This window comes from Colius striatus, chromosome 4, assembly GCF_028858725.1.
Source record: "Colius striatus isolate bColStr4 chromosome 4, bColStr4.1.hap1, whole genome shotgun sequence".
In the NCBI taxonomy this organism is placed as follows: Eukaryota; Metazoa; Chordata; class Aves; order Coliiformes; family Coliidae; genus Colius; species Colius striatus.
In genome coordinates this window covers 61,111,329-61,132,813 of record NC_084762.1, presented here as the reverse complement: position 1 = coordinate 61,132,813, position 21,485 = coordinate 61,111,329, and the positions used below count along the sequence as shown (strand labels likewise).

Below are 21,485 nucleotides of genomic sequence, written 5' to 3'. Positions count from 1 at the left end.
GGGTTACTTGGTTGTTTGCCTTTTTTCTTTATATTTTCCTGAGTTAACTGTTGTGTTGGATGTTTTACATTTATATTAAAAAGAACCCAAACGAACTTCTTATGAATAACATAATGTGTTTTGTGGAAATTAAGTTTTCCAAGTGATTCATGATTGATCTTTAGTTCTGTGATGGAATTGATCACCTCTAACATGAAAGATACCATGCAAAGCTGTAGCTTAGAGAAAATTTGTGTGAGAGTTACCACATATTTTTAAAAACTTTAATACTGAGGCTATGAAATGCTCAAGATGTTCTTAAAATAATGATATTAATTTAAACTATCTTCTCTTACTAATCCTAGAAGATGATTTGAGCAGGGAGAGGAGGTATGAAAGGGCTAGTAGTTTAGTTATCTTACTCAAGAATGTCTCCAGAGTAGCAACTACATAAAGGGTAAAGCCAAATTAAAACAAAAGAAAAATACTGGGAGAGGCAAGCATCCTGTGGAGACCCTCTGTGATACTGAGAATGGAGGGAGTTGAGGTCAGTCCTTGAGAGGAGAAAGATGCAATGCTCTTGCAGATCTGGCTGCCAGATTCAGTACTTCCTGCACCTTCTGGAGATTGCTGATGGTGCAGATGGCATGGGCATTGTCTACGTACTCTGAAGTCTGTTTCAGAGCAGATTTATTCCACTTAATTTAAGCCATCTTGAGCTGTGATGTTTGTGTTGAAATGGACTATGAATGCTTGTGTGATGTCTTGCAAGGCTCAATGAACATCAATAGCTAGCAATTATAAATTCTTACTGGCTGCAACTAAATCGGCCAGAACACATCTTTTAATGCCCTGAGTGTTTTCAATTGAGTTGTCTATTGTACGTTTTAAAGTCCCCAGAAATTCATGACTGTGGGCTCTATGGATTTGCAGTTGTAAGCTATATGCGTGTATACGCATGTGTGTATATATGGAGGAATTTATAGTCATAGCCTACGTATGCAGGCAGATGTCTGCTTAGGTATAGATCAAGTAGAAAAGCATTTCTGCTTTTCAGTTCTTTTAATTTTTTTTTTTTTAAGTCTGTGAAGTTGTTAATACAGTAGTACTAACTGTCTGCTGAGGGATTTTTGATAAGATAATGTAATTACTTTGAGACTTGTTAAGAGAAGCGGGACAGAAGATGCTGACTTCTAAATGATTGTTGAAAAAGCTGCTTGGCTTTTTTTATTGTAAGTAGATTTACTTCATTTTCAAATGTCAAAGTAACATCTTCATTTTTAATAATCCTTGCAGGATGAACACTAGAATTCTTCAAAATGTGATTTTTCTGCTCTAGTCATAAGAGTAAATTCAGGTCTAAGGTAGTTTTGTTTCCTTGATTTTGTAGTACTTTTAAAACTAAATTTATTTTGTGCTTTAATTAGAAAATACACTTTTTTTCCTTTGTAATCCAATAAATTGAGTACTTTTAATTCCACAACTGGGGATATACTTAATTTGTTTTTAAAATTCACTGTTATGCTTGAATTAAAGGCACTGTAAGTACATGTCTGTGTTTTTGTCTTTTTAAAATTAATGTGCTAGGGATAGATACTCAAGTTGTAAGAAAAAAATTCTTAATTTTTAGGGAGAATAATCTGATTTATTTTGCTACTTGAGAAGTTTAACTCTACCATGAAGTAGTTAGGCCCATCGGTTCTGCAGGAGAGTCTGTGATAAAGCTCAAGTAAGTCTAGAGGAAAGCAAAGCATGGTGGTTCTTGGTATATACACTTCAACTGAGGGGAAAACCTCATTTGTTTTGACATCTTTCTGTAACAGTTCTTATGGGCAGAAGTAGAAAATATTCAGAACGAGATGTTAAGCAAATAAAATTTTCCTTTGTTGTTGTATTGGAATTAATTACTAGACTGTGATTGATGCTTGTTATGAATAGCATAAACCTTGCAGGCATTCATTGCTGCTCAATGCTAGCTGTTCAGAGGCAGTAAGTCTTTTAAAAGACGTTTGACCTCTTCTAACTTCAGTTGCGGGGAGGAAGATACCAACAAGCAAACAAAAAATTGCTTATTGAGTGTTTGAATGAGTATGTTAAATTCATATTACTTTCTCACTTCATGGTGATCACTTTGTTTTCCTGAATGTTACATACACTGTCCTGTACAAGTTAGCAACTATTTACAGAGTTATTATTGTTGTATTCATAAATGGACTGTAAAAAAGACCAGCCTGAAAGCTGAACAGTTGCATGCATGCACTGGTATGCTGAAACATTCCAATCAGATCAGGAATGAACATATTCAATTAAATATATATAGATATATATGCAGTTTTGCAAGAAATATCAATTATTGCATTTTCTATACAGTACTCTAACTTTTTTTTTTTTAATTAGTACACTCTAGCAGAGTAAACTGTAAGGAATCCTCAGCTGTAACTTACTGGGAAGTTGGGCACAGTCATGAGAGGTTTTACCTTTTGGTTGTTATTCCAAATAGACTATATCTACTCATAAAATGTAGCTTGATAAAATGTTTATTTTAGCAGACTAAAAATATAAAGCTACAGGTATCTAGGACACCTCCCTCTGCCTCTGTTTATTTGTGCTGGCCGTAGAGTTGCTTCCTTTAACATTTTCAGACTTTTCCAATAGGAATTCAATGTAAATTCATTTGCTGTGAGTAAAGAGAAATTGGCAGTGTTTCCAGGTTTAAAAGATCAAATTTTAGGGGCATACAAAATAACTAACTCTTAATGGGCTTCATCAGTGCTGATGTAAACAAACAGTGTTGACTCTAATGACTCATCTGTCATACCCTATTCCCAAAATATAAACTAAGCCACTCCCAAGTAGTTTATCTACTATTTTAAAATACAGATACAGATGCAGCATTGTAGAATTTTTCTTTTAAGACTGCAGAAGGGCTAATGTACCTGCATCACCTCAGTCAGCTACTTCTCTCGACAACTGTGAGGAATTCTCAGAATTTCTTGGAAGTGCTTCTGTATAATCTTGATACTTCCTTGATTTTTCTCTGCTTTTCTGGTTTCTTTTTCTTGGGTGTTTTTGGTGTTTTTTTATGTTGCCCGAAATGCTTCTGTGCATGGGGTAGAAAGAGTGGAGCACTGACTATATTGGTATCACCTCTCAACTAAAAGTGGGGCATTTTACCCTCTCTTAGAGGTCTTGATCACTTCAAATAAGAAACAGTGGAGGCAAGCACACTGCAAGTGCACAATGCAGGTGCACTTCCTTTCCTGGTAGTGGTGGCTATATTGTGTCCCTTCCGCTTTAATTCTGGCATATTTGGCTGACCTGTCATCTTATTTCTCCAACAAATCTAATAGGAACTTTAATCTGGGAAGCTAGTAGTTCTTTCTGGAAATCCTGCTCTTCACAACGTCATGGCTTTGACTTGAGTGGTTTACCTTGAGGTGGCTGTCGTAATTTCTGCTCTCAGCTGTTCACCATGATCTCTGGGATTTCTGCCCCTACTCCAGAAGGCCTCAGCTCCCCGAGCAGCTGCTGCATTGTTACTGTGCTACACTGGAGTATTAGGGTAGCACAACGTATGTGCTATGTAACCCTAATGTGCAGGGATGTCAGCTATGGCATTTCAGCTGCCTCGTAAGTATCAGAGCTGTTCTTGTGGTGTGAGCAGGAATCGGAGAGAGGGGTAGGAACTAAACAATCTATCTCAAGGTAAGTTTTGTTACAGCCCTGATTCCTTTTCAGTTTTCAGTTGTAGCTGCAAACCTCCCTCTTACAATCTTTCTTTATCTAGTCTTCAGTTGAGTTCCTGTCTGTATGGCCTCTGTCTTAAAATGTAAGCAGTCCTGGTCACGTACTCCTATTCTGGAAAAAAAATTTCTAAGTTAAATAGCCAACAGAAACTTTGTCATGTTTATGCACAAAATCAGATTTTGAAAGGAAGGGTTCCTGTTTAAGTCATTCTTTGGATTCACAGAAACCCTCAAAGAAGAAAAAAATATTTGTTTCTGGAAGTGCGCTCTCATTATGATACTGGACTTGAATATGTTCCCCGAGGAAGCAGAAGAGTCTTTTCAGAGTGGCTAAAGTGACTAAAGAGGAGACACTTAAGATAAAAAAATGTCAGCTAGCTACCACTTCTGCCCCTCCAAGGAAATTTACCTGTAAGCAAATGGTGTGATCTGATGGTTTTAAAAGATTTTGTGGCCACTTTGATGAATGAGAAGTATAAGTTCTTCTGTTTTAGTTATCAGATTTAGTTGCCTTTTCAGCCACTGGTTCTGATGCTGGACTCTGTTGCCGTTTGAAGGAATTGGGTGACAGTGTCCCTTACTCTGATAATCTTAAATCTGAAACGTCTCAGAGCTTTTTTTTAAATTTAGGTTTAACAATAAGTATAAATATGTGTCTTCCTTAAAATTAAACTCTGTATCATTACATAGTCCCAAGGTTACAAAAACTTGTGCAGGATTTCCCAATCAAATCAATGTGAACGTTACGTTTAGTGCAAGCACAATGTAGTGGGTGCACTTCGGATCTATTGACCTTTGCAGGTCGAATTAACTGAACAGTGATGCATAGTGATGGTCCAGTATTTCTCGATGTTTTTGGGTCTAACTATACATATTTGGTAGAGATCAGTTTCATTGTGCATGTAATTTCGTAATGTGATAATGCCAGTTTGATGAAATTCCTTTTTATACTTCTGTGTACATAGAAACTTCAGATGGATGTATGATCTCTACATATTCTGCCTGTACCAATTTTTTCCAGGTGCATTTATTATCTGAAATCTTGAAATAGGCAGTAATTCTGTGCATTACCAGAGATAGCTCTGCTTTTGTTTAGGTACAATAGGGATTTCTGCTTTGTTTACTGTGAAAATTCCAGCCCTGTGGAAGTGATATTTTTTCCCAGAATAAATAAAAATGTATTAGAAAAAATGCCAAAGCATCCATTGTTGATATCTTGATTGTTGAGAAGATTACCTGTTGCTTCTGAATGGATCAAGGAGAGAGATATTTTGCTTTCCTTCCTGGATATTTCTTATTTGAGATGTATTCAGGTAAATACTCGTATTTTACCTTTATCTTATTACAATTGCCTGATTACAATTTGCCATGTGCATTTTTCTTGGCTAACTACTCCTGTAAAGAGATGCTTTAATAATTTCTGTTGAAAGAAATATAGTTAGTTTCAGTTCTGCATTTCTCTTGTACAGTTTTTTCTTGTTTTCCTACTCAAAATCCACAATGTTGCTTGCATTTTAAAGGGTAACAAGGATACTGCTGTTCCATCTATGCTGTTAGACAAGGTACTAGTAAATAAGAAAAGAAAGCAGAGAGAAATTTTCTGGTTATCATTTATCAGATGAACCAACTTGTTTTATTTGAGGAATTCCATGTTAGTCTTGAGGTATTTGTCTGTGAACTTTTCTTGACACCGAACGAGTAAAATCGTTCAGCAAAACCTAGTTTTATGCTGATTAAAATGATTTGCTTATTCATGTTATGGTTTGTAAATTTTGAAAGTTCAGACTACTTTGAAATATATAGTTGATTAAAGATGTATCACCTCTCCTGTAGAAACAGCAAAATCTCAACTAAAGGTTTCTTTTTCTTTTAATTCTGCTGGTGAACTCGTTCACACAGCTACAGCTGTGATTGATACCCAGATAAACATGGGTGAAAGGTAAAGGAAGTTGCATTTTCTTGTACGTAAATTGGTATTTTTTTACACAACTATTAATTAACACTTGTCTCCTCTTCTAAAAAATTGCTCAATTTTTCCTTTTTAATAATTTATTTTATAAATATGATTCACCAGTTGCTTGCGCCTAACAGAAGAGTTCTACAATTTGCTGCCTCTGTATTGTTTGGAACAAGATGAGCCTCATTCATTGTGCTCAGAGGAGAGCTTGAAACCTTTATAAGTAATATATTGTCAGTGGTCTCAAAAATAATGTTTACAGGTAGTAATTGGCTTACTTTCCCTTGCAGCTGTGTTAAGATTTTCAGTTAAAAAAACCCAAATGGAGTAATAACTGAAAACCACGTGTATTTGGTGTGTTTTTACAGATATGTAATGTTAGACTCATCGTTTAGAGACCCCTGGGCCTACTTATCTTTTTGTGGTCTGACCAGGGTGGCTAGCAAGATAAAATTAGTGAGAAGTGTGTCGCTATAGATAATGTCAGTGTGTCTCTAGAAAAATACTTAAGTGTGAAAAGAATACTACTAAAGTTTTAGTGTTTTTACCTATTTTCTGACAACTTGGCTGCTTCAGTGTTACAAATTAGCAGGTTGGAGGAGAAAAGGAAAAGAACACTTTAAAGATGTTATCAGTTGCTGGAAATTAGGTAGCTGAGTTTTTATTTTGTTCTTATAAAATCAGTCTTAATTCTTCATGTTAAATACTTAAGTTTTTCTTCATATGAAAATCACTGTGTTTAAGAAGAGTAGAATACTACACTTGAAGGATTTCCATAATTAGAAGCTAGAACACTTTTGCATCTTAAATTTCACTTATTTGTTAGGATTTGAAGAGGGAAACACTATTGCATTTGATCCTCCAAGGTTTGCCCAAATTTGCAATTGCCACAGGATTTTAAGTGAAATCTTTTAATCTAGGTGAACTACTTACATTCATACATACAAATACTAATAAAAAATACTGATCAGCTTTCAGTTGGTAAAATACTAAGTATTAATCAACTAGTATGCTAAGAGATTCAGGTTGAAGCTATTTGCAGTGCAAAATAGTTTGATAAAATTTTAATACTGAGTTTTGGTATTTTACTAGGCTCTTGTGTAATATTCAAACAGCTCAGCACAAGTAAGTAAATGCTAGTGGGAAAATATTCTATTATGTAATATAAAACCATACTGTAACTAGCTTATTTGCTAAAAGCTACCATTTCTAGAAGCTGAATCTTTTTTGTATTACACAAAATGTTATCGTTTTATGTGTGCTACTGAGGAACAAATAAATTTTCAGTGTTCTTGTTTCCTGTCATATTAAGGTGCATTTTTACCATACTGGTGTAGCAAGCTGTTCCTAATTTCATCTGAATGCTTATCACATGCTTCTGGCAACGTATGCTTAGGCAGGAGAGATTTTGACAAGAAAGCATGCAATTGCATGTTTAACTAGTCTTCAAACTTTGTTTTGAATTTCACCTTTAAAACAAAAATCATTGAAGTAGGCCTATTGTTTGAATAACCCTCCTTCATTAAGTACATAAATCTTTACCCCTCCAGGCTATGTTCATTTGCATTTTATCTCTGCCACTCTTCCACACTTTTATTTCACTCTTGACCCTGTTTCTAGGAGATGTGCGAGTAAGAAGTCGGGCAGGATTTGAAACAGAGAGAAGAGGTTCTCATCCATACATTGATTTCCGTATTTTTCACTGTAAGTATTTAAAAGCAGATAAATGACAAGTAAAGGCTTCCATTAGTTTTAACTACTGAGCCTCTAAAAATAAGGTTAGCAGCTTATTATATAGCAAGACCGTTTTTTATACTACTTAGGAAAGTCTTTCACCGTACTTTATTACCAAAAACAAGAGGAAAATGTAAACAACTACTTTTTCTTTAAAAAAAAAATCTAGTTTAAACTCCTTGGATTTAAATCTGTATACCTATGGAAATGAAGACTATCTTATGTGCAGCTACTGATGTGTGTGCCCAGTTCATTCTTGGCAGACCCAATCAATTGAGAATACTTTCCTGCTTTTATGAAGCAGCAGAAGGGCCTCATCCAGTATGTTTGAAGAGAATTATAGAAAATGTCAACATTATTGACCCTCTCATAATCAATTAATGTTATGTTTACTCAAACATGTAGTAGAACTTAAATATTTTGAACATGGACAAATCTTAAAGATTATAATGTTACAAGAAAGTAGCAGACTAAATTTTTTTTGTTTGGATTTTTTGGAAACATTTTTTATCAGTAGTGTGACAAGACTTTTTCACATTTTTCTCTACATCTATATTGTTATAACTAAATAATGCAGTATCCACTGTAATGTGAAAGCTTCGTTAACCACCAAATCAACATGCAGCAACAGTGTAGAGGATTAAAATATTAATTAAACTATGCCAGTAATATTAATGTATTATGTCATAAAGTATCTATACCACCATTGTACCAGCACAATTCCAAGTATTCTGAATGCAGTGAAGGGATTGAAAAATACTTACTTCAGGATTACAAGTGTGGTTGTTGTAATTACCTTATTAATAACAATGAGTGGCAGAAACTGGTCTAAATAATATTGTCATCTTAAGTTACTCTTTTGAAAAGTAGATCACTACTTAAATTTAAAATTCTTAGTTTCATTCAAAAGTTAGTATAAAATAGGTGAGAAAACAAAGTTTGAAGAGTATGCTATTGATTTTTTCAATAAAGAGGATGATAATTCTGTCTCAATTCCTGATTATTGAGTATAATGAAATTCTCTGTAGGAATAGCATGCAGTTTATGAATTACATAACCATGTCTTTTTGTGTGTGTATGTGTGTGGCATTTCATGCTGATACAGGAAAATACTAACAAGTATGAATTACCTGTTAAAATGCAGTCATGTATAATATTGTTGCTGTCTAATTCACTGTATTTTCTGTAGTACTCATCACACTGTTTCTTTCTATCCTGATGTTTGTGCATCAGGCAGATCATGACTAATCAGGAAAAGGATTTTCACACCCTTTCTTCTTGTCCCTACTTGTTCAGGCAGAGGCACCAACTTTTAGCAACATCAACTGTGGTGTCTGATGACAGCAAAGAATGTTGCTAGGAGGCCCAAAAAATTCTTTGGCTATAGCTTACCTCTGGAGTCAGCTGCTGTGGCAGTTTTCAGAGTTGCCATATTACAGTCAGATTTTTTTGCACTTCAGGACTGTGGTCTATTGGCTGTTTGCTCTTTGATTTAAGACTCCTGCTGAATTGTAGAGTTTCAGTAAGGAATTCAGCCCTGTCTCTTACCATTTCACTAGATTATCTGTTAATTTACAGACATGATTGAGTTGTCTTTTTTTAAATCACTAAAATATTTTCTTTTTTTGTGCAATGCTAATCGAGTTCTGATCAGTGTTTCCTTACCTGTTTTAAGCATCAGAGTTTTGGTATTGCACTGTCCAACTATGGGTAGAGAGAAGTTGTGGGGGTTAGATTTGACCTCATTTTTAGGATGTTCTTTTCACCTTCTTCAGAAGAAGAATTTTTCCACGTAGAGCTACATGATTGGAAAAACGTTCACCTGTATGAGCAGCAGCAGTCAGCATGTGAGGGGAGCCAACTGAACCAGCTGGCTCTTCTTTTCTTGGGGCAAAAGCTGGACTGAAAATGTTGTCTTCTGCAGCTGAAGCAGGCTAAAGCATCTGAATGTTGGCTTTACCTCACTACAGCTGCATACTGAACATCAGTAATGCATGGATGTGCTTCCTTCATGGTGTTTGTAAAGTTTCACTCTGACTTTCTTCCACTATTCACTAACTTTATTCTGTGGTTCTAAATATTTTGCAATCATCATTGCTTACCTGTTTTGCAGGTAATTTATGTACTGGCTATCATTCAGAGTGTTCAAGTGTTATTGCCTTTTTAAATTGTCCTTAGCTAACTTGTTGTTTAGCAGTATTTTCTTTTTCTGTCAATGACGTCTTGTAAAGAAATTAAATGTCTTTCAGGAAGTCCCAGCTAATAATCTGCTGACCAGTTCTTTTTCCAATCTTTTATTAACAGGCTTTTAACTCAGTATTTCATTAGTAGACTTGAAGAGAACTGAATTTTAAGTGCATTAGTCTTTTCTCAGGAAGTTACTGTTTCAGTTTTGTAATAATCACTTCTGTTTCATAGCACTATTTTTGCTTGCAACTTCAACCAGTGTTACCAAAGTAAAGTTAGCATTTAGTTCTTAAAACCACTTCTGTTTCTTCTTAAGGATCTTCATGACAGAGTTCTGTAACTGACATGTGACTATTTAGGTTTTTAAACTAGCCAGAAGTATTCAAATGGTAACTTCTTCATAGGAAACTCTTTTAAAATGTTTGTTGGAAAAAATATTTATTGTTGTTGCTAGAAATGGTGATATGAGTCATCAGAGGATTATTAAATGCAGGATTTGACTGATAATCCAACTTAAATTCGGGTGGTAGATTTTCTTCTGTGTTATCCATTATTCCAGAAGTAATTTTTTTTTTTATAGCTAATTGCAGGAACTAGCCAGGAAGAATGGCTCAATAAAATTTCTGTTTCAATGAGAATGCATCCTGATAAATGGGGAAAGTCAGACTTGTATTCTTCTTGTTGATTGGTAATTGGTTAATGTCGGGACATCAATTAGTAGTTTTTCTGTTACCGTAACCTATTGATTATATCTGTGTGGGACCATGGGCACAAACTCAAGTTGGCAGCTAAAAGCTGCCATTTCTGGAGAAGAGAGAGCAGCCATGTAACTTTCTTCCTCAGAAATAAAGTTTAACCTGAAATATAATGGTCTGGTTTTGTTAAGTGGATGTACATATTTCACAGTAAATTGCATACATTTTAGTGTTTTCAGAGTTGAATGTAGAGCACTGGATCTAGTTTTCAATCCTCAGGGAATAAGGAGGAAGTGTGGCAGTTTATTGTCTCACAACGCAGCATGTACTGTTTCATTTTCAGGGAAGTTATTGAAAAAATGATTGCAGTGGTTATAACCACTTTTTCTCTCTGCTGGTTTACAAGCAGACTACAGTTAATGTGATTTACTTTTTATTTTTTTTTTATGTTGCTCCAGACAGTAATTCATTCTGCGGTGTTGACAGAGTATGTTGATAAAAGCTGATGTAGTGTCTTTAGTAAAAGAATTGGTAAATGACAGTATAAAAATAGTCCCTTTTTTTCAGAAATAGCAAACCAGCAATAACATCTTAAGTTTTGCTTTCCTGGTACTGGGAGATTGTCAGTAATATCTCTCTTGTTTTTTATGTAGAGTAGAATCATAGAATGGTAGGGTTGGAAGAGAGCTTTAGAGATCTAGTCCAACCTCCCTGCAGAAGCAGGTCAACCTAGATCAGGTCGCATAGGAACGTGTCCAGGCGGGTCTGTGTGTGTGTATATATACACAAGAAACTTTGATTATATTTGTGAGGATTTTCTAGCAGGCAGAAACAAAAAAAAATAGTGTGACCCAAACACCATTTTACCTGAAAAGCAATAATCAGCAGACGTGCTCAGTCATATGTACAGTATATTATAGTGAGGAAGTGAAGCAGAAATTAATGAAGTGAGGCTGAAGTGGTGAAGATAGCAGCAAAAATAATGTGTCCTATGCAGATACTTCAGTGCTTTCAGACATTTTTTAGGAAAGAGTTGTTGGATATAGTCTGGAAGAACCAGATAAAAACTGAATACTTAGGTTTTGTGGAGAGGAAACATTTTTTTTTCTTTGTGTTTTCCTGTTGTACTCTAGTCTGCATGCTTCTAGGGGGAGATGGTGATGATGCCAACACGTGTGGCTCTACTTTGTGTTTTATAGATAATTGAATATATTACATCTGTGAGTTAAAATTTAGTAGAAAGGAGAAAGGTCTTTTTGAGTTAGTAATTTAGTTTTTGTAAACATTTAGGAATTAATAAATTTTGAATCAAATTGATGGTGGTACAGAGTAAAATGCTTCACATAGGAGAGAAAATGATGTGATAGGAACTGAAGACTTCATTGAGAACTTAGATGGTTCTTCTCCTTAGCTGTATATGGAGGTTTTTTAGCACGGGAAGAAAGGAAGAGTTAAGGTGACTTCTATAGGTCACAGATAAATCTAATTCTTTCTCTTCAGAGTTCAGATACATCAAGTTCCAGAATTTCTCTCCTATACAACTGTCAGACTGTTTACTTGAAAATTTCAGTTCAAGGAACATTTTATGTGCTGTTTTGACTTCTAGCAAAGTTGTCATCATTTACTGTTTACAATGTTTTGAACTTTCCAGGTTTTTTTTTTTTTTCTTCACAAATCGTTGTAAAAGGTTTACCGTAGTGAATTTAGACTTGGGTGAGAGGCCAGAAATCGAAGAAGAGAGTTCAAATCCAAATAGATTACCTTAACCAATTTGAGAACTCTTTGTGTAACAGCACCTGATCGTCCTTTGACAATAACATATAGGGACTGAGATAAAATTAACATAGTCCAGATGAAGCTGAATGCTGCCTTTGTTTCAAGAAAATAGAGGAGTTACCTAACTGAATCTGGTTAAGAGTAATAGTCTGTCTTGTTCAACAGTTTACTGTGCAAAAGGGTGAGCTTCACAGTGAATGAAGTCATGAAGATTTCTTTATGTACATAGGTTTAACAAGGTATTTGTTTCCCTGTAAAAATACCAGCACTGACGAGTGAAAAGCTTGTACTCAAGAGATTTCTCTAAAAGCTGCTTTTCTGTGAAGGATGCATCTGGAATTGTCATCTTAATAATTCACAACACAGAATATTCAAACAAATTGTTTTCCTTAATCTGAGAGAAATGTTGACTTCAGTTTAGTGTGGAGAATGCAGTCAAAACAAGAGGAAGTCACAGACAATGTCTTAAATACAGCTGTGGCCAAAAGAAAATCAAATATAAACTTCAGTGAAAAGTGAGCTTGGTTAAGAAAGATTTCAGGATAAAAGATTCCAATTAAGAATACAGGACAGATTTGTTTTGCTTTGTTTTTACTATCCTCGATTGTTATTTTACTTACAATTTATTTTTTTCAAGTTTCTGTAAAACAGTATGTGTGCTCTGGAGTCTTGTGCTGGTACAGCTCACTCAATGTTTTATTGCTGAGGTAAGTTTGAGCTTAGAGGAAGACATAGACACATTCTAGGTATTTTTCTTTTCTTTTGAACTTCTTCAATGTGTTCCTTCTCCAAGTAGCTTATTTTGAATGGCCCTTTTTTTAAAATGCTGGACTATTGGACATAAAGTACATGAAAATTCTTTCATTTTTGTCTCTGCTTCTAGTTTGACTTTTGTATCGACAGTTGTACAGACGCTTAAGAGAGAGTCTCTTTCTATCTACTGTGATGTGTTACTTTTTTGAATTCTTTTCTCATTTCCAAAAAGTATTACTTGATGGTTCTGTCATTCCAATGTCATAGAATTAAAAGATTGCTAAGGCACCCACCAAAGAATTGTTTTCTTGGTAGACATCAAGAAAAGGATGTGGTGATGATCTAGAATACATTATCCTTCTTTTGGGAAAAGAGATGAACCATTATGCATTGTATACTTGTTCAAGAGCATCAGTACATTGATTAACACAGCATAACCCATTTTTATAAGGGATGTATTTATATTCTGATGATATTCCTTCAAATATTTTACTTTAGTGAGGCTTCTTAGCTCTGTGCTTCTTCGCACTATGCTGTTAGCTACAGATTTGTTTTGTCCAGTGCATGGATTTGGGTAAAAAGGAAAGTATACAGTTGCAGGATTGCTGGTGTTATGATTCAGTGATTTGGTAGGGAAAGAATATGCCTTATAGAATACTCCTACTCCTAAGATAATTGCAAAATGTTAGGCAATCTAGCACAGGAATGACATAGTTCATATTCATCCTGAGGTGTTTACAAAAACATTAAGAGGAGACAAAATTCAAGACTTACAGGAGCAGAACCCTTTAGGTACCTTTAAACACTGTTTTCTTTACAGTTTTGCTGCTGTGAAATGGCTTGCAGTACCACTGGAGAAATGGCATTTAATTCATACTGAAGTATTGTAATCCTTGCAATTAGAATAATTTCTCTCAAATTAGTTCTGCTTTGAGCAGAGAATTGTATCAGAGACTTGCAGAAGTCTCCTCTGACCCTTCCAAGCTAAATTATTCTGCTGTTCCACAGCTCTACACTTTGTTAGGGCAGTATTTCCCTCTGTAAGATTCTTCAGGAAAGGAGTTATCTCTGATGAGGGGTGATACCTAGCAGTTGCCTTCCATCAGGGAAGTTCTATTGAAAACTACTAGAGTTTTGAATGAGGGTTGTGGTACTGTTTCTTGAAACTTCACATTTTTTTCTGATTCTACTCAGAAGACACTGGCAGAGCCATATTTATATAAGTAATCCGTAACTCATAGCGTACTTTCTGGTCATCATTATTATTTTGGGAAAAAAAAAAGTATGAATGTACAATATAGTAAAAGCAAAACAGTCTGGCTTAATTTTTTCTTTTAGAAAAAGAGAGAATATCTTGCCTTACAATGATGCTAAACAGGGCTTCAGAGTGGGTCTAAGGAAGAAAGGAAGTATAAAATAATTTAGACACCAATAGTCCATATGTAACTTTAAAATCCTTTCTGAAATTGTCTTCAAAATGAAATAATAGTTTTATATATGATTTTAGTACTGAACGTCTTTAATTTTAAAATTCAAGTTGTATGTGGAGAAATTAAAGAAGAGTTAAACAACAGGGCTTATTTTTTACAAATGTGCATGGATCTATTATTAATTTCTTAATGGCTTGATGGGAGTAGATGTGAAATTAGAATGCTTATGGGTCCCTCTAGTGGTCTGAAATGCTAGGTAATACTTTCAGATTATTCAGAAATGGGAAGTTATTTGTATCCTGAAAGGCCTTGGAAATATGGTTCTAATTGATATGTGAAATGGTGTATTTCTTTCAAACACTTATGCTTAGAAGTCGTGGAAACTTTCAGATATTATGTCAGATTTGGTGATAGCATCTCCTATGTAAACATGGTAAATGTGTAGTTGGATGTAGTGTGGAAAAATTGTGAGAGATTACTTCCATGACAGATTTCCCTGATTTTTTTTTTATTTCTTTAGGAAAAAACCTTCCTCTGGTGGACCTACACATCTCAGTTCATCACATTAAAACATAAGAAAGAACCATCCTCTGAAATGTTTTTTTTAAATTTCTTTTTTTTGTGTTAGGGGCGGTGATACCTGTGATGCTCAGTTAAGCTTTTTCTATTGGCAATTGCAAAATTATTTGCCTTTTGGGCTGTAGCGGGGAAGAAATGGAGGTACAGTTCTTACACTGGATAGCCTTGTTTCAACCAGGACTCCATCAGAGACTCATAGAACTTTTTATCATAGAGTCGTAGAGTCCTTTCCAGTTGGGAAAGAACTTTCAAGATCATCAAGTCTAACCACTAACCTAAAACTGCCACTAAACCATGTCCCTCAGTACCTCGTCAATGCATCTTTTAAATATCTCCAGGGATGGTGAACCCACTACCTCCCTGAGCAGCCTGTTCCAGTGTTCAACAGCCCTATCAGTGAAGAAATTTTTCCTAATGTTGAACCTAAACCTCTCCTGATGCAACTTGAGGCCATTTCTTCTTGTCCTATCACTTGTTATATAGGCGAGGAGACTAGCCCTCACCTTGCTATAGACTTCCTTTCTCCAGACTAAACAACCCTAGTTTTCTCAACCACTCCTCATCAGACTTGTTCTCTAGACTCTTCACCAGCTTCATTATCTGTCTCTGGACATGATCCAGCACCGCCATGTCCTTGTAGTGAGGGGCCCAGAACTGAACACAGTACTCAAGGTGTGACCTCAGCAGTACAGGGGAAACAGTCACTTCCCTGGTCCTGCTAGTCCCACTGTTTCTGATACAGGCCAGGCTGCCATTAGCCTTCTTGGCCACCTGGACACACTGCTGGCTCATGTTCAGCCAACTGTCAGTCTACACTCCCAAATCTTTTTTTGCAGGACAGCTTTCCAGCCACTCATCCCGAAACCTGTAGCGTTGCATGGGGTTGTGGCCTAAGTGCAGGACCCTGCACTTCGTCTTGTTGAACATACAATTGGCCTTGGCCCATTGCTCCAGCCTGTCCAGGTCCCTCTGAAGAGCCTTCCTGTCCTCAAGCACATCTACACTCCTGCCCAACTTAGTGTCATCTGCAAACTTACTGAGGGTACACTCAATCCCCTCATCCAGGTCATTGATAAAGATGTTAAATAGAACAGGCTCCAGCACTGAGTTCTGGGGAACACCACTGGTGACTGGCCATTATCTGGATTTAACTCCGTTCCCTACAACTCTGTGGGCCCAACCATCCAGACAGTTTTCCAGCCAACATTTAAAGAAATTTAAAATATTTTGCTAGGATTTAAGGTTTCTATTAATAAAAAATTAAACCAAACCATAATTACCTTGTCATTCTTCCTTTTCTTGTCTGTAATTACATATGAAAGACAAATTCTGAGAATATGTATATCAATGTATTATGATTTTGTGATTGTCACTTGTCATTTTTCTACTTATTTTGTATTTTTATTTCAGCATGAGAAAAATAAATAATATCCCTGTGAAATGTGATAATTTTATTTTAGATTTTCATGAAGTACAACACACTTAAAAGATTGGGAGTGGGAAGAGAGATTAAAATAAATGTCTAGGAATTCAGATGAATTCTGTTGCAGGAAGACAACCTGCATTATTACTGTATATGCATATTAGGAATTTAACTGAAGTTAGTGAACAGTTAATGTCCCTTTCCATTATTTTAGAGAAAGGGCTTTTTACGTTATACGAGTGTAAGATGCTTAGAAATTTAATAAAAATTAACTTGAAAGTAAAACATGAAGAGTTGGGAGGGGAAGAATGTCATAGGAGAGCTGCTGTTGAGTAGGTACAAGGGCCTGCAGTTTCAGTTCTATGGTGGTTTGCATTGAAGGCACATCTGAGTTCTGTAGCTTCCTTTATAACATGCGCAGCATCCTGACTTTGCTTTTGTTCTGTGTCAGTTCTCAAGACTGTGGATGTTATATACGTTTATTTTCTCATTCTAATTCATCCTTAAAAACTGCACTTAGCTCTTAAGAGTAAATGATCGCTGTTGGATATTGGAAAGGCATTTGGCACTCTGAAAGCTCCAAATGAGAGGAAGGTTGTTTGGGCTGGAGAGAAGGGATGTTTTTGCAGCATTCTTTTTCTTGAGCAGATGTAATATACTGTTCAATCTTCACTTTCTGCCCATTATAAATACATTACTGAACCTTGCTTTGGTAGAATCTCAGAAATTAGCATCTTGCTTCATGATGCATGAAAGAAGAGTGTAGGCTGACATCCTCTTATTAATCCTGCATATAAAAGGAATGAATTTTCTCCTTGTGCCAGGAGGGAAATACCAAGTGTCTGTTGCACAACTGTGTCATTCAGATTACCAGTCTTTCCCGTGAACTTGTCTTTGCTGATCTGGTAGAACACAGTTGATTTTTGTATCCTTCATAATAATTTACTTGTGAGGAAAAGAAACTGCAAGCATAGATGCTTTTGGTGTTCCTGCAGTAGAAGAACTTGTCTCTTCCCCCTCGCTCTACGCTGTGCCTTTCCTTGAAAGACAGCTCTTTTCAATCTTTCTTTAAAATTAATTACCTGTCAAACCTCCACATATGACTCACCTATTCTGAATTGCCCTGTAGCAAATGTTTAACTGTTAGAGAGCAATGTACTTTTTGGGTTGATACAGTCTCCCTGAATTAGTTGTTCTAGAACTGCAGAGTGCTAAGAGGGGCTCAAAATATTTGGAATATATTCTAACCATTGCAGATATAAATGGTAATAAGCTTGGTCGAGCTTTTGTTGCCTAACTTGGCCTATACATGTGGAATAACTATTAGTTGAAAGGGAAGTGCAAAGCCCAGCCCTTTGGGAGGAACAACCTCAGGCACGCAGAGGCTGGGGACTGACCGTCTGGAAGCAGCTTGGCAGAGAAGGACCTAGGGGTCCTGGTGGACACCGCATGATCCAACAACATGCTGTTGCTGCAAAGAAAGCAACTGGTATCCTGGGCTGCATCAGAGTATTGCCTGATGTGGAGGGAGGTGATTCTGCCTCTTTATTCAGTACTGGTGAGGCTATACCTGGAGTGCTAGTTTCAGGTCTGGGCTCCCTGGTACAGAAGAGAGACATGGAGAGAGTTCAGCAAAGGGTCAGGAAGATGATTAAGGAATGAGGAAAGACACAGAGGTGGGACTCTTCAGCCTGGAGACAAGAAGGCTCAGGTAAAATGTATTAGTGTATATAAATATGTGAATGGAGGGTGCAAAGAAGATAGAGCCAGCAGTGGAGCCCAGTAACAGGACCAGAGCAATGGGCACAAACTGAAAATTCACAGGTAGTTACGACTGTGACCATTGGGAGATGCTTTTTTGCTGAGAGTGACTGAGCATTGGCACAGGTAGCCCAGGGAGGCTGTGGAGTTGTCATCCTTGAAGATACTCAAAAGCTGCCTGGACTTAGTCCTGGGCAGTGTTTTTAGGTGGCCTTGCTTGAACAGAGGATTTTGACCAGATGATCTCCAGAGGTCATTTCCTCCCTCAGTAATCATAGAATGGTAGGATTGGAAGGGACCTTTAGAGATCATCTAGCCCAGCTGCCCTGCAGAAGCAGGGTCACCTAAATCATGTATTGCCAGGAAAGCTGGAATGAAGTAGGCCTTGTTGTTGTTTCAATTATATCAGCTGGAGGAGTGCTTTTTTTTTTTCTGGCTTAAAAAATTTCTATGTTAAACTATGTTTAACAGTAGCAGTTTACTAACTCTACAAACTGATGATAATTGAGAGAGTTTAAAAATATTAAGATGAATGTCTCAATAGGATATTGCAAAATAAAGTGATGACTGTTGAACTTCACAGGAAATGAATTCATTTGTCTCGGTACCCACATCATCATCAGAAAAAAACACTGAAGCAAGAACATTTGCAACTCCCAGCAGCTGTTGAACACAATATAGGTAGAACAGGTCTATACTGCTAAATTACTGCATTTCTGTGTTCTATTGTCCACTTTGCTGACCAAAGCTGTTTTCTGTTCGTATTACCAACATACTGTTCTGCCAAAGATCAGCAGATAGTGTCTGTAACAGACTTACTTCTAGAATAACAACATAACAACAAAAGTAGGTTCTTGTTAACCATGGATCTGTAAAAAGGTACTTAAGATCAAGAAAGCTATCTGTACTTCCAGAAGAGTGCTGATTTCTCCTGCTTAAAACTGAGATTTAATGAAGTTCCTGGACTTTGTGACTTTCTCAACATTTGAGATATTTTTGACTTAAATATACGTATTTTATAGTGCTTTATTATTTATGACTTCCGTTCTGAAATTGGGATTTTAGGGGACTGGATCAAGATTCAGGGGGAAAAACTTCTTACCTGAAACCTATGCTCTGCTAACAAGAGCAGCCCCCCGTGTCTCTGTTCTGCAGTGTGTGAGTGCTCAGACTGAAACCTCGTGTTAATGAATGTGATTAGAAATAGCGGTAGGATAATGCAGCACGACAGAATCTATTTATTTGCATGCTGTACACATGACTTGCTTCGTAAGCAACCTTTATCATATGTAGTACACCTGCTTATGTGACTGGGATATGTGGATGCTGCTCTCTTCAGTCATTGTGCCCTTTGCCTTGACTATGATGAAAGATGTTTGATGTGAAGTCATCTGTGTTATCCCTTTGAAAGTGATGAGAACCTCAGTTCATCTTCATGGAGGTATTTCAGGCATGTTTGCAAGAATATTGTGGTTTTGTCAACTTAATCTTTTTTAGCGCAGACTGTTGATTTGAAATACCGCTGCGTTTGATTAGATACATGTTCATACAATTGGCAGTTCTGTTCAAAGACAATTTACTAAATTGTCTTGGTAAATTGGAATATTGGTATATTGGATTGGAAGTTGGTATATTGATGAGTTAACAGAACTGAAAGTATGTTGAAACTTCTAAAGATTTACTTTATGTAAAACTAACCCACTTTCACTAGAAATCATAAAGGTTTTTAATTGAGGTTGTTAATAAGACCATGCGTTAAAGATTTTAGATTGACTTGAAGAACAAAAATCTGAACTGCTTACTTGACCAGTTTCTAGTATTCCTGGTTCTTGGGAGGACAAGAAGTCTGTTCTGGCTTATGTTGGTTCTGAGGATCTCAGTTTTTAGAAAGAGCACATCTGCACTGACTTCTCTACTTAATATGGTTTTTCCCTCTCTTCTCCCCTACTCCGTCCTTTCAGCATCAAAGTTTCTTAGAAATGCAAGTTTTAACTGTGATCCATATGTTTCTTTTTCTTCACAGGATGCTTACATTAAAAAAAAAAAAATCCCCCCTAAGCCATGTCTCTGTTGTACATACTGTTGATTAAAAATATCTGTACTTATGGTCGAAACGTTTGATACACAAAAAAATTGTATTGTCTTCATTATACCAAACCTCCCTTAACAAGCTTCTTTTTAGTAGTTTTTTTAGAGAGAGTATTTATTTTCTTTTTTTTCGTAGCAAACTCTGAAATCGAGGTGTCTGTGTCTGCAAGAAATGTGAGACGGTTGCTTAGTTTCCAGAGATACCTGAGATCTTCCCGTTTTTTCCGTGGTATCACTGTTCCAAATTCTTCAAACATTTTAGATGATGATTATAATGGACAAGCAAAGGTTGGTTGCTTAATTTTTGGTTTGTGTTGGTTTTTTTTAACTATGTTTTAAAAAAATATTTGCTAGTGTGTAACTCATGTTTAAGTGCAACCAAGTACAACGTTTAAGCATGTATTTTTTTATATGTGTGCATGTATTTTTTTAAGTGTATGTATGTATATATGTGTATATCTCAATAAGGTCTATTCCAAGTTACATAGTCTCTAACAAACTCTTTTATTGCCCACAAGTTTACTGGGATAATTTTTAGAGCTTATGTTTTGTTTTTATTAATAACTCCAGTGAATGGAGGATGCAACTTAATAATTGAAGAAATAGTGAGAAAAGGAGAGTGTATCTTTATTTAAGAAATTAATACCTACTTTTGAAAACTCAAGAAAAAGTTGTAAATGGATTTATGAGAAGATTATGATGCCAAGCTGATTTTTTCTTTGGTAGGCAAAGCAAAGCCTGATAGCTGTAACGTGTCTCTGCCGCAGTAAGGCGGGGAAAGCCGGTAATGGGAAGATGAGCAGTACTAAGAGAATGACTAGTTGGATGAAAGGCTAGTTGCATTGGGGAGGGAGGATGGGTAGTGCTGAAGAGGAGTGGGCAGGCAAAGGTTACTCAGGATCCCAAAGCTGTGTCATCGTACTGATTGCATGTTATGCTTTCTGGTTGTAATCTTGATGCAGAAAAAGGAATGTGCTTATGATACAACTAATATGTCTTTGCTGAACGTGATCAGGCCACTGCATAGGAAGAGTCTGATAACCTGGAAGATGAGGTTTAAAAAATGTGCATGTAATTTAATAGTAAAATATTAATGCTCCTGTTTGTTCTGGTAGCAGAGTTACAGTGGCTGGTGGAGAAAAGCTAGAATGTGTAGTTGTATCACAAGACAGCTCTACCAATCTATGAGAATAGGAGAAGGCAAGTACCTGTTGCAAAATGTGCTGGATAGGTATTTCTGGTAGGGGTAGGAGTAGGAGAGGCAAAGATTGTGACTGCTGAACTCTGGTGAGTCCTCAAGTACTGTTGGCTGTTCTTGTTCGTTCCCTGTTGCTGGAAGAGCAGTTCATGTGCAGCAAATGTGAAGTGCTTGTTTAG

General features: G+C 36.3%; 1 protein-coding gene across 6 annotated transcripts in view; it reads left to right on the top strand.

The window, feature by feature from the left end:
• Window positions 1–21,485, top strand: part of PDE7A (phosphodiesterase 7A) — a 72,914-nt gene that overhangs the window by 38,820 nt on the left and 12,609 nt on the right. For 2 of the 6 annotated variants that reach the window (XM_061994771.1, XM_061994773.1), the window contains exons 3-5: window positions 6,775–6,807; window positions 7,303–7,386; window positions 20,245–20,396. In XM_061994771.1, the coding sequence (XP_061850755.1) occupies window positions 6,775–6,807; window positions 7,303–7,386; window positions 20,245–20,396 (269 nt within the window). The remainder of the gene's footprint in view (window positions 1–6,774; window positions 6,808–7,302; window positions 7,387–20,244; window positions 20,397–21,485) is intronic. The other 4 variants (XM_061994772.1, XM_010208256.2, XM_061994774.1 and 1 more) reach the window with 2 other exon arrangements.